Source organism: Muscardinus avellanarius, assembly GCF_963383645.1.
Source record: "Muscardinus avellanarius genome assembly, chromosome: 11".
Lineage (NCBI taxonomy): Eukaryota > Metazoa > Chordata > Mammalia > Rodentia > Gliridae > Muscardinus > Muscardinus avellanarius.
In genome coordinates this window covers 94767523-94780401 of record NC_137797.1, presented here as the reverse complement: position 1 = coordinate 94780401, position 12879 = coordinate 94767523, and the positions used below count along the sequence as shown (strand labels likewise).

General features: G+C 49.6%; 1 protein-coding gene across 1 annotated transcript in view; it reads left to right on the top strand.

Annotated features, from left to right (window-relative positions):
• The window catches only part of CACNA2D4 (calcium voltage-gated channel auxiliary subunit alpha2delta 4), a gene marked incomplete at both ends in the record, with an annotated part of 119909 nt that overhangs the window by 47273 nt on the left and 59757 nt on the right, over positions 1–12879 (top strand). Inside the window, 5 exons of the mRNA XM_080704954.1 lie at positions 5057–5118; positions 6379–6446; positions 9483–9528; positions 9635–9732; positions 12125–12218. Coding sequence (XP_080561080.1) covers positions 5057–5118; positions 6379–6446; positions 9483–9528; positions 9635–9732; positions 12125–12218 — 368 coding nt within the window. The remainder of the gene's footprint in view (positions 1–5056; positions 5119–6378; positions 6447–9482; positions 9529–9634; positions 9733–12124; positions 12219–12879) is intronic.

Sequence of the window (12879 nt, the reverse complement as noted above, 5' to 3'; positions counted from 1 at the left end):
CGATTCACAGGGTCAAAAGAAAACCACAAGAGGGTCCCGCTACTGAAATCACAGATAAAAGACAATTTTCAAAGAAAGTCAAAGGAAAACAAAAAAAAGATGCGCTAGATACCGGAAAACAATAAGAGTGCTAACTTCTCATTCAAGAACAAAAAAATAACATCCTCAGGGTGATAAAGTGGGGGAGAGGAGGCTGCCAACCCACATTTCTATATGTAGAGAAAATAGTCTCAAAAAGAGGGTAAAATAAAGATGTTTTCAGATAAAGAAAGCAGAGGCTTGCTGGTCATGGGGGCACACGCGTGTAACCCCAGTCCTTGGGACCCCGAGACGGGAGGATCCATGGCAGGCTGGTGGCCGGCCTCAGCTACCTTGTGCGGCCCTCTGCAATTGAGTAAGACCCTGTTTCAAGATAAAGAATAAAATAAAGCTGGGGGTGTCACTTAGAGGTAGAATACCCCTGGGTTCAATCCCCAGTACCAAAAAAAGAAAAAAACAAAAACAGGCTTGATCACTCTGAGACCCACACTGCAGGAAGGGCTGCAGGAAATTCAAAGAGCAATGAGGCCAGACGCAGGTGAGACAGACGGGAGAGACGACCGCACTGGAGACGCCAGGCGGTGCAGTAAGACTACTCCTGTTGTCCTCTCACTTCTCAAAAGACAACTTTCTTTTCTTTTTGGGGGGTACTGGGGATGGAACCCAGGGGCATTCTACCTCCGAGGTACACCCCCAGCCCTATTTTTTTTTTCGGGTCTGGAGATAGAACCCAGGGGCATTCAACCCCCGAGCTACACCCCCAGCCCTATTTTTATTTTTTATTTTGAAACAGGGTCTCACTAATTTGCAGAGGGCCTCACTAAGTAGCCGAGGCTGTCCACGAACCACGATCCTCCTGTCTCAGCCTCCCAAATGCTGGGATTACAAGCGTGTGCCACCATGCCCAGATCTTTTTTATTCTTTATTTCAAAACAGGGTCTCACTGAGTTGCAAGGCCCTCACTAAGTAGCTGAGGCTGTCCACAAAGACACATTTTTGTTTTGGTTTGGTTTTTTTTGCAGGTATGGGGATGGAACCCAGGGGCATTCGACCTCCAAGCTACATCCCCTGCCCTCTTTTTTTATTCTTTATTTTGAAACAGGGTCTCACTGAGTTGCAGAGGGCCTCACTAAGTAGCTGAGGCTGGCCGTGAACCGCGATCCTTTGTTCTCAGCCTCCCGAATGCTGGGATTACAAGTGTGCGCACCACGCCCAGCAACAAGTATTGTTAATCTACTTTCACTGGTGCACTGTCACTACAGCTCACAATGAGGTTCAAGCATTTCTAGAAGAAAATGTAGGACCAACTCCCCAACACATAGGCACTGGTAGAGAGAAGCTCCCCAAGAAGACCCCCCCAAAGCTCAGGAAATAAAATGGAGGATCAGTAAATGGGATGGCATTCAATTAAAAAGGAAATAAACAGGAGTCTGAAGAGAGAGCCTACAGAGTGGAAGAAAATACCAGTTACTCTTTTGATAGGGAACTAATATCCAGAATATATAAAAAACTTTAAAACTTTAAAAACTTAACACTAAAAATAAAAAAGCTTAAAAAAAAGACCCATCTAGGTATGGTGTTGCACTTCTCTAAACTTGAAAGGCAGAGACAGGAGGATCAGAGGTTCGAGACCCACCTCAGCAGCTTAGTGAGACCCTCAGAAACTTATTGAGACCCTCAGCAATTTAGTAAGACCCTGCTTCAAAATTTAAAAGAAACGAAAAGGGATGGGGTATAGCTTGGAGGTTGAATGCCCCCTGGGTTCAATCCCTAGTACAAAAAAAGAAAAATCAAAACAAATAACTCAGTCAAGAAATGGGCAGAGCCAGGCGTGATGGCGCACACTTGTAATCCCAGCATTCGGGAGGCTGAGACTGGAGAATCGCGGTTTGTAGACAGCCTCAGCTACTTAGCAAGGCCCTTTGCAACTCAATGAGACCCTGTTTCAAAAATAAAAAGACTAAAATATAAGGCTGGGGGTGTAGCTCAGAAGTACAATGATCCTGGGTTCAATCTCCGGTACTGCAAAAAAAAAAAAAAAAAAAGGGCAATTAAATTCTCAAAAGAAGTGTCTGGTGCCGGGCATGGTGGCGCATGTTCATAATCCCTGGGTTTGGGAAGCTGAGACAGGAGGATCGCACAGGTTTGAAACCAGCTCAGGCTGGCTTAAGAGACCCTGTTTCCAAATAAAATATAAAATAGGTCTGGGAGTGTAGCCGGGAAGTAGAAGGCCCCTGGGTCCCATCTCCAGTACCACCAATAAACAATAGCCTATAGCGGCCAGGCATGGTGGCGCACGCTGTAATCCCCGCGCTTGGGAGGCAGAGACAGGAGGATCACGCTGGTTCGGAGCCAGCCTCGCTGGCTTAAGAGACCCTATTTCCAAATAAAAATATAAAATAGGTCTGGGAGTGTAGCCCGGAGGTAGAAGGGCTTTCAGGAAACCCAGTACCACCAAAAAGATAAATAAATAAAAAAACAATAGCCTATAGTGGACTAGCCCAAGAATGTAAGGCTAAATTGACAATGAAAAAAAAAAAATTAATGCCATTCATTACATTAACAGGATAAAGGAAAAAAGTCATTCATAGATGCCAAAAAAGAAAAAATTACCGGACACACTTTAAGCAGGGAACTTCCTCAATCTGACGAACACTGCACACTCCTGCCGTAAGCTGGGAAGGTGGCGAGCACTGCTCTCCTATTCAACGGGCACCTTAACTTGCTTACTCTTAGCCAGTAATAGAGCAAGAAAACAAAACAAAGGCAGAGAGTGGACCCCCACGCTGGTCCCCGTTGTGGACCCCAGGCCACCTCCCAGCGCACCCCCACTGCTGCTGTGCTGGAGCCCAGTTCTGGATGGGCCATCGCCTGCGCGGGGGGGGGGGGGGGGGGGGGGTGGGGGGGGGGGTGGGAGGAGGCTCCGGAAGGAGTCTAGGCTAGAGGACCGCTCCTCTGCTTGCTCTAAAGCCAGGTCCCACCCAAAGCCAACTTCTCTTTTTCTTTTTGGTATCTCTCTCCTCTGTGTCACTTCCAACCTCTCGCTCCAGTTTCCAAAGTGAAGGAAGAAATGTCAGAAAGAAGGAAGGGAAGTCAGATGCAGGAATGCCGCCTGTGTTCCCAGTTCTTGGGAGGCTGAGACAGGAGGGTCCCAGGTTCAAGGCCAAACTCAGCATCTTAATGAGACCCTGTTTCAAAATCAAAATAAAAGGAGCTGGGGGTGTGGCTAGGAGGTAGAATGGCCCTGGGTTCAGTCCTCTCAATCCTCAGCACCAACACACACACACACACACACACACACACACACACACACACACTATGAAGAAAATAGAACAGATACTGAGCAAACAGCAAAACATGGCCTTCGCAGTGACATGAACTTGTGCCCAAGGACAGAACAACCCCCAGAGCTCCAGAGCCCGGAGCACCACCTCATGGCAGCCCCACACAAGAGGCACACCACCACTCATGGTCCACAGCGAGAACCGCGATGCCAAGCGATGCAGTCACGGCCCGTGGCGGGGAGCAGCCAGGCTGGACTTGAACGCAGGCTGCCTCGGCCGCCCGCACCCCGGCCTCCAAGCGCTCTACCAAACTGCACACATTAAACTGCAGCCTAGAAGAAGGCAGCTGGGGAAGGAAAACAGAGCTGTGCAGGGACGTGGCTGGTGAGGGGTGCAGTGAAAAGGAGGGTCCCCCGTTCTTCCTCCTGCACGTAGAAGCCGGGTGTGGGGGTGCACGCTTGGAATCCCAGCCTATGGGAGGCTGAGACAGGAGGATCGCGGTTCGCGGTTCGTGGACAGCCTCAGCTGCTTAGTGAGGCCCTTTGCAACTCAGTGAGACCCTGTTTCAAAATAAAGAATAAAAAATAGGGCTGGGGGTGTAGCTCAAAGGTAGAATGCCCCTAGGTTCTGTTACGGTTTGAGAATATGTTATGGTTTTGGGGAAACTGTCCCCAAGGACCCCTGTTAAGGTTTCTGACACAATTTCCCTCAAAACACAAAAAAAACCCAAAACAGAAAAACCATGGGTTCTTGTCCTGAGGTAAGGATAAGTGTACAATAGCCCGGACTCTTGCCGAAGATTTAAAGAAGTTTATTAAAAAGATAGAAATACAGAAAATAGTTACAGCCCCGTGCCATTCAAGAGTGGCATAGGGGGATGGTTCGAGTGAATGCCCCACCAAAGATACAACATGTGGACCAGACCTTTTATACCCATGACCTCCATCTTGTTTATGTAATTCTGACGTAGTAAGGGTAGTAAGGGTCCCTGTAAGGTTCCTCCCCCAGCAAGGTGTCTCCTTTCATGAAGGTCGACCCCTCCTCCCATCCTAGCTAGATTATCCAATTATGATGTAAACCTGTCTTTAGAATGAGGATGAGGAAGTCCTAGTTCCCCTCTCCTACAGACTTGCTAATTACCTTTAGCTAGGTTAATTTACATTGGAATAGTTGCCTGCTTTTTTTGGGCAGAAACCAAGTCCCTTCACCAATTTTCGAAATATGTTGATCAGAGCTTTCTCAAATCTTCCTAGGCCATTCCCAATACTGGTACAGGTTCCATCCCCATACCAAAAAAAAAAAAAAAAAAGAGGAAGGTTGTAAGTGGATTCTGGACACGTGTACCCACAGGAATCTAGAGTCACCGTTCATTGTCCATCTGCATTGCCCAATGTGGTAGCCAATGGCCACCCAAATTTAAACTGATGTTCATTAAAATTAACTAAAACTTACATATTCCGTTCACTGGTTTCACATTTCAAGTGGTCAGTAGCCGTGTGGCCGGAGGCTACTGTGATGGACTGGGCAGGGCCTAGACCTTGGGGACCTAAACCCAGGCCCCCACCCCACAAAGGGCCCCAGTTTTCTGGGCCTTGAGATCCTTCTGCCTATGGAGGAAGATGGAGAATGCAGTGGAGGTTGGGGAGTGGGAGGTGAGGGAGGCGGAGACGTGGCGCAGACCCCAAGGGGCCACACTCCTCTCCAGAGAGCACCCCTCTGTTCTGCTCTTTCAGAAGCGAGTTCTTTTCCTGACCAATGATTACTTCTTCACGGGCATCAGCGACACACCTTTCAGGTGAGGGACCACACCTTAGTCGTGGGGGGGGGGCAGAACTTCAATAATACACTCAGGACAAAACATCCAGGTGTAGGGGGCGGGGGCTGGGTTTTCTCCGTATGGAGTTGGCAGTTGTGTGGTTAACAGCAAAAGACCCAGGTCATCATCCAGGAAACAAAGTCTAGACCTGCTTTGCCAGCGTAGCCAAACGTGCTGCCTCTGCGGTCCAACTCTGGTTTGAATCCCAGCTCCACCACTTGCAAGCTGTGTGACCCCGGTCAGTTTATTCACCCTCTCTGTGTCTTTGCTGCCTCATCCGTAAAATGAGGATAATAACAGTAGCCACTTCTTGGCAGTGGTGTAAGGATGGAGTGGCATGCTCTCCTTAAAGGATCTCAGAGCAGCATCTTTTTCTAAGATGAAGGAATCAAGTTGGAATATCTCTCAGGTTCCCTCCCACTGTACAAATATTTGACTCTAAGCATTATACTAATTGGGAAACAAATGGTCCTCGTTTCTCAATAAAGTCCTGGCTCCCTGCCCTGGCTGCTCATTAGAATACCCAAGGAATTCTGCAGAGCTGCCAGTGCCCGGGCCCCATGTAAGCCAATGGAATCGGAGTTTCTGGGGGGGAACCCAGGCATTGATCTTTCAAAGCTCTTGAGATTCAAATCTGATGTTCTTCCAGGAGAGGAAGACAGGAGAGAAGGCCCGCTAGGATTCACCAGCGAGGCATGGAATCTCCTATTTGTGGGACAGTAACGTGACAGACCTTTCTAACTTTCAAGGGGTCCTTGCAAGATTCAAGATGGGCCTTCATTAAAATAGGATCTGACCGGGCGTGGTGGTGCACGCTTGTAATCCCAGTACTTAGGAGGCTGAGAGAGGATCGCAGGTTTGCAGCCAGCCTCAGCTACTTAGTGAGGCCTCTGCAACTTAGATCATGTTTCAAAAACAAACAAGTAATTTAAAACAAAAAAAAAAAAGGGCTGGGGGTATACTCAGAGGTAGAATGCCCCTGGGTTCAATCCCCAGTACCTATAAATAAATAAATAAATAAATAAATAAATAAATAAATAAATAAATAGGATCTGAGGGCTCCTGGTCCATGGAATTTCCAGGACCCTTCTCAGGAAGAAAGGCTGATAAAACCCAGCAGCGCTGACTCAGCTGCAGAGGCCAGGCTGGTGCGCAAAGATCCTGGCGCAGGTGACAGCCAGGCAGGTAGAGCAGGCACTGACTGCGTGCACGGCTCTGTGCTGTCTCTTCTCTCCCCAGCTTGGGAGTGGTGCTGTCCCGGGGCCATGGTCAATACATCCTCCTGGGGAACACGTCTGTGGAAGAAGGTGGGTCAGACAAGGTACTCATGGGAAAAAAATAGATTCTAGAACACTGGGCAGGGCCAATCCCAAAACGGAGCCAGTCTGACGGTCTCCCTATCCCTGGGGTGGGGAGGGGCCTGTGTGTCCCTGGTGTCCAGGGCATGCAAGATCTGCCAGTCGGTCATCAAACCATCAAAGCCAAAGGCCAGCCAGTTATGTACTGTCAGATCTGAAGAGGCCTTCCTGGAGCAGAGGCTGAGGAGGGCCGCCCAGTGTATATCTTTGAACAAAACTGCATTCTGTCTGTCAGAAGAGGGCACAGAGGGATGAGAACAGAGACTGGGAAGAGGGAGGGAGGAATCTGGGTATGTGGAGCACACCTGTAATCCCAGCTGCTCAGGAGGCTGAGCGGGAAGGATTGAGAGTTCGAGACCAGCCTCAGCAACTTAGCTAAGACTCTTTCAAAAAAAAAAAAAAAAAAAAAAGAGCAAGGCAGCAGATCTGTATGTGTTAGCTGAGGCTGCTGTAACAAATGCTCTGTAAGTAAGGAGGCTGGAAAGGCAATCTCCGGGAGGACTTTTGTGCTCCTCCCAGGTCTGGGCAGCACAGGCCTGCCCCACCAGTCACAGGGAAGAGGGCCTCCTAATGATCTGTCTTTCCTGATTACACCTGCCAACACCCCTTCTCAGCAGGTCACACACACAGGTACCAGGGGTCAGGACTTCAGCATATTGTTTGGGGAACCCAATTCAACCATAATAGGGAGCTTACAGTGTTGGGGGGGGGGGGTGAATCCCGGAAAGATGGCAGGAAACTTACAGGAGGGAGGCAGCGAAGGACCCCGCACTCCCTACCCAGACCTGCTGTGATCCGCAGCCACTTGGGCTCCTTGGAAGAGCAAATCTTGCCCAGGGGCCCAGGGAGCCCTTGGAGGACGTGGGCAGAGGTCTGTGTTCACCCACAACCCGCCCACTCTTCCTTTATGATCTAACACATCCGTCGTTCCATCATCCAGACATGATGTTCTTGTTACCGACTGGCTCAGTCCTGTGGGGGCAAGTCCACTCGCGACCGGGAGCCTCAGAAAGATGGGGCAAAAGGCAGGTGGAGTTCTGCAGAGACTTATCTGCAGCAATTCTTTCCCTCTATGAATTCCCTAAGTTTTTAGGTACGGCGCTTGGGAAAGAATTTGAGGTGGACAAAGGCTTCTTGAGCCAATGACAATTTATTACAGGAACCCAGAGAAATTTATACCCTTCACCAGTGAGATTAATTATAGGAGAAAAAAAAAGAAAGGGAAGGGGGGCAATCACAGCAAAACAATAGTAAATTACATATAAACAAAGTAAATGACTAGTCCAGCATTTAGGAGATAAGCTCCGGATCTTTCTTCCGATATTGCAGCAGGGCAGGTCCAAAGGTAAATTCCAAAGGCAATACAGGCACGCCCAAGGCCCAGGGCTTAGAGAATACGCCTTCTCATGGAATCTTCTTTTTCTTTCTTTTTTGAAGTTTCCATCTATATACATATGACAAGCATGGGGAGCTGTGGCGGTCCAGGGAGATGCGATGGGCGTCTCTCAGATCTCATCCGCTTTGCCTTCTGAAGTCTGAAAGCTTACAAAAACTCACAACACAGCTTGGCAAATAAGACACCACAAATAACACTGTGAAGTTCTTGGATTTAGTTGTCAGATGTATTTCCTTGACTGCTGAACACTCTTTTTTAGACAAAAAGCCTATTAAAGGCCTATTGGTCTCTAATAATCCATTTCCTTATCACAAACCCTCTGCAACCTGCTTCTAACTTTCTAATTCCTTTCTTTCCCAGTCGGGACGTTCTTATGATAAGCTCTTCTTCATGAAAAAGTGCTTTCTTACTCTTACGGTATTTCCTTTCCTTCATACATATATATTTAGAATATCTGTCCTTTATTTTGTCATTTTCATTTCTAGCCATGCGGCATTCTCCCTGTTTCGGGGAACGCTCACACTGGGCGTGAAGGTCAACAATCTTTCTCCTTGGCTCTATTGTATTTTGGCAACTAAGTTGTTCATCAACTAAATTGCTTCGAAGTCACACACAAAATTTTATCTTCTCTGTCTCTAGGCAGGATCTCAAGGGTAAACAAAGTTTCCTTAAACTGAGCTATCGGTTACCGGAGTTAATAGCTTAACCTAGTGATAGGAGTGAGGATCGGAGACCCTTTGTGATTGCTGCAGCTGGAATGCTTATCACAGCATCTGAGTTCTGGCCAGTTTTTTCCTTACTATTGAGCAAAGCCAAGGACATTTATACAAATTATTAGAAAATTTATATCCACGGACTCAATTTCTATTTATAGTCCTGATTTCACATCACTGGAGCAATTCGTGTAGAAAGTTAAAGGAAATATTAATAGTCATGAAGGGTAAAAGTGGGGGATATTTTGGCCAGAGACGATACCTCTTTCTCGGGGCGTTCTGCCGATAAACTATGTGGAGTGGGGGTCTCAACACATAGATGCCGAGGCAGCAGGATGTCTTGGCATGTTCTCATCGTCCTCTCTCCCCTGGACAACCACTGTGGTCTCTCTGCCCCTTTCTTTCTCTGAACTTTGTCCCAAGGGGTTGGGGGGGGTATTGGGAATTGAACCCAGTCTCAGAATTACACCCCAAGCCCTTTTTATAGCAGGGTCCTTCTAAGTTGCTGAGGCTAGTCTCAAACCTACGACCCTCTTACCTCAGCCTCTCAAGTACTCAGAAGATTACAGGGCCGTTTTTTTTTTTTTCTTTTTTTTTTTCTTTTTTTGGTGCTGGGGATGGAACCCAGGGGCATTCTATCTCTGAGCGACACCCTCAGCCCTATTTTTTATTCTTTATTTTGAAACAAGGTCTCACTAAGTTGCAAAGGGCCTCACTAAGTAGCTGACTGCAAACCTGTGATCCTCCTGTCTCAACCTCCCAAGTACTGGGATTACAAGTGTGCGCCACCACGCCTGGCTCAGGCGGTCATTTTGAGCACCCCGTGTTCATACCCCTTGACAATGGAGCATCCTTCTGAGAGTTCTCTGGTTTCAGGGCTGCATGACCTGCTTCACCCTGATCTGACCCTGGCCAGCGACTGGTAAGCAGGGAGGAGACAGGTGGGCTTTTTAGTTTAGGAGTTTCTGTCTGTCTGTTTGTTTGTTTGTTTATTTGTTTGTGGTAACATGGACTCTCCTGGGTTCTAGGATCTACTGCATCACCGATATCGACCCAGACCACCGGAAGCTGAGCCAGCTGGAGGCCATGGTCCGCTTCTTGACCGGGGAGGACCCAGACCTGGAGTGTGAGTGTAGCGTCAGCGCCTCGGGAGGCCAGCTGGGCCTCTGCGAGCCTGTACTCAGGGCTGAGAGAAGAGGGCGGCTGCCCCCAGGCCTGTTCCCGGCACACATGAGGACTTAGGGACAGCCTCCAAGGAAAGGACAGGGCCAGGCTGGAACAGCATGTAGCTGACACTGGGCACGCAGAAGTCCTCAGCCCTGCAGGCTCTTAAAGCCTGGCTGCCAGTGTCTTTTAAACCAGCTCAGAGCTACCTGCAGCTCCCCTCACCAGGTCCCAGCTCGCTCCCGGGGCCACGCCCCTCCTCCTTGGTCATTGCCCGCTAGCTGTCATCCTCCAGAGGACTGCCTCTGGAGCCCGCCCACAGGACACTCGTTTCTTTGTTTGTTTGTTCATGCATTCATGCGCTCCATCCACATATCTGAGCTGAGCCTGTGTTAGTGCCAGGCCCTGGGTGGGTACTAAAGACAACCCAGATCCACCCTCGTGATCTAGGGGAGAAACCAGACAGTAGACAAGGACACACACCGTGGAGATGCAGGTGGTGGCCACCGTGACGAAGTGCCTCGAGTAAGGTGTGGTGTGGACAGAGCTGGGCATGTGTGAATGACGAGCAAGACAGGCCACCTGTGTGCAGTGTCATTAAGCTAAGGATGATGCTGGGCGCACGCTTGTCATCCCCGCGCTTGGGAGGCAGAGACAGGAGGATCGCGCAGGTTCAAAGCCAGCTGCACGCGCTGGCTTAGGAGACCCTGTTTCCAAGTAAAAATAGGTCTGGGAGTGTAGCCCGGACGTAGAAGGGCTTCCAGGAACCCAGTACCAAAAAAAAAAAAAAAAAAGGTAAGGATGAGAACGAGCCCAGGGGTCTTGATAGAATCTCCTTTGAACTAGTGAGAGGTGGTGATTTACAACATTTTAAGCGTATTATTACTACTATTATCATTATCATTGTTTTTGTGGTACTGGGGATTGAATCCAGGGGCATGCTACCTCTAAGCTACATACCCAGGCCTATATTATTATTTATTTCCAAACGGGGTGTCACTATGTTGCTGAGGCTGGCCCTGAACCTGTGACCCTCCTGTCTCGGTCTCCAAGTATTGGGATTACAGATGTACACCACTATGCCCAGAGTGAGCATATTAAACAGCACTGAATTTTGTACTGTAAACAGGTTCATTTTGTGCCGTTTGAACTTTACTTCAGTAAAAATAAAGGACTCTGAAGCCAGGTGTGGAGGTGCATGATTGTAATCCCAGGACTTGGGAGGCTGAGACAGGAGGATCACAGGTTTGCTGACAGTGTCAGCAACTTAATAAGACCCTGTTTCAAAGTAAAAAGAATAAAATAGGGCTGGGGGTATAGCTCAGAGGTAGAATGCCCCTGAGTTCAATCCCCAGTACCACCAGAAAAAAAAAAGAAGGACTTTGAAAGTGGGGTCATGGTGGCACATTATCTGTAACCCCAGTGACTCCAGGGACTGAAGCAGGAGGATCTCAAGTTCAAGATGAGCCTTGGCAACTTAAGGAGACCCTGTTTCAAAATGGAAAAAAAAAAAAAAAAAAGGACCAGTGGTGTAACTCAGTGGTAGAGTGCCCAGAGGAGAGGATAGGAGAGGGGAGGGGAGGGGAGGGGAGGAGAGGAGAGAAGAGAAGAGGAGAGGAGAGGAGGGGAGAGGAGAGGAGGGGAGAGGAGAGGAGGGGGGGAGAGGAGGAGAGGGAGGAGGAGGGGCGGGGAGGGGCAGACAGCCCATGCAAAGAGAGTGGAAAGCAACCTGAGGCAGGGAGCAGCGTGTTTAAAGGCATGGAGGCAGGCCAAATTCACAGAGCTGAGAGGTGGGCCGGCCGAGATGGGGGAGGCAGGCCCGGCAGATTGGGGCTGGAGTCCTTCAGAGCATCACCTCCCTTCACAGAGAGGAGACGTGGAAAGAAGCTTAGATATCACCCCGCTCTGCTCACACCTGTCCTGGAGTTGAGGACACAGCAGCCGACAGAGGCGGCTTGATGTCCTTAAGCCACGCAATGGCTTTTCATGACCCAGGCACACCTCATCCCTGAATCTAGAAAGAGTGGGTGAGCTGGGTATAGTGGCATATGCCCATAATCCCAGTACCTGGGGGGCTGAGATAGGAGGATCACAGGGTCAAGGCCAACCTTGGCAATTTAGTGAGATCTTGTTTCAAAATACAAAATAAAAAAGGCTGGGGTTGTAGCTCAGTGGTAGAGCAATTCTGGGTGTAATCTCTAGTACCACCAAATAAAGAGGAGGAGGAAGAGGAGGAGGAGGAGGAGGAAGAGGAGGAGGAGGAGGAGGAGGAGGAGGAGGAGGAGGAGGAGGAGGAGAGACTGTGGCCATAATCGGGGGCAGCAGTGACTGGGTGTCCTTTGCTTTTGGCCCAGGTGATGAGGAGCTGGTGCGGGAGGTGCTGTTCGATGCAGTGGTGACAGCGCCCCTGGAAGCCTACTGGACAGCGCTGGCTCTCAACAAGTCCACGTAGGTGCTAGGCGGGGCGATGGCTGGGGAGCAGCTGGCCTAGACTGGCTCCCCGCATTCTGGGCTGACTCAGGGTCCCTCCTACCACCTGGCGGGCAGCTCAGGAGACCACCCACGTGCTCTGGCCTAAGATGAAGGGGAAGGATGACTAGGACTGGGACGCATGGGGTGGTGGGGGTGGAAGCCGGGGCTGCTAACCTTGCACACCCAGCCCACCACGCTGCCTGCTCCTCGCTTAGAAACAAGGTCAAGGGCAGTCCCCGGCCCAGGTCCTGCTCCCTACCCAGGACAGCCCCTTTCCCAGAACCCCACTAGCTGAGCCAGGCTCTGGGCACGAAACCCCCTAGCCAAAGTCCCAACGCCAGTCTCGACCTCAGTGTGGCAGGGACCCTTAGGGTCCAGGTAGAAAATGGGTTTCTGAAACCTGGCTGGAAAGGACATTCCTCACTGTACAACCTCCTGGTACTGTTTTGAACTATGTAAATACAGAACCTGTACAAAATTAAACAAACCTGAAGGAAAGAAAGGCAGGAAGGGAGAGCGGGCGGGATCCAGCAGCAGGCACTGCTCTCGGCGCGGAGCGTCTTCACCCATTTGCTGCTCACAGCAACCTGCCTTACAGCTCTCGCCACTCCTGTTTTGCGGGCGTAGTGAGACAGAT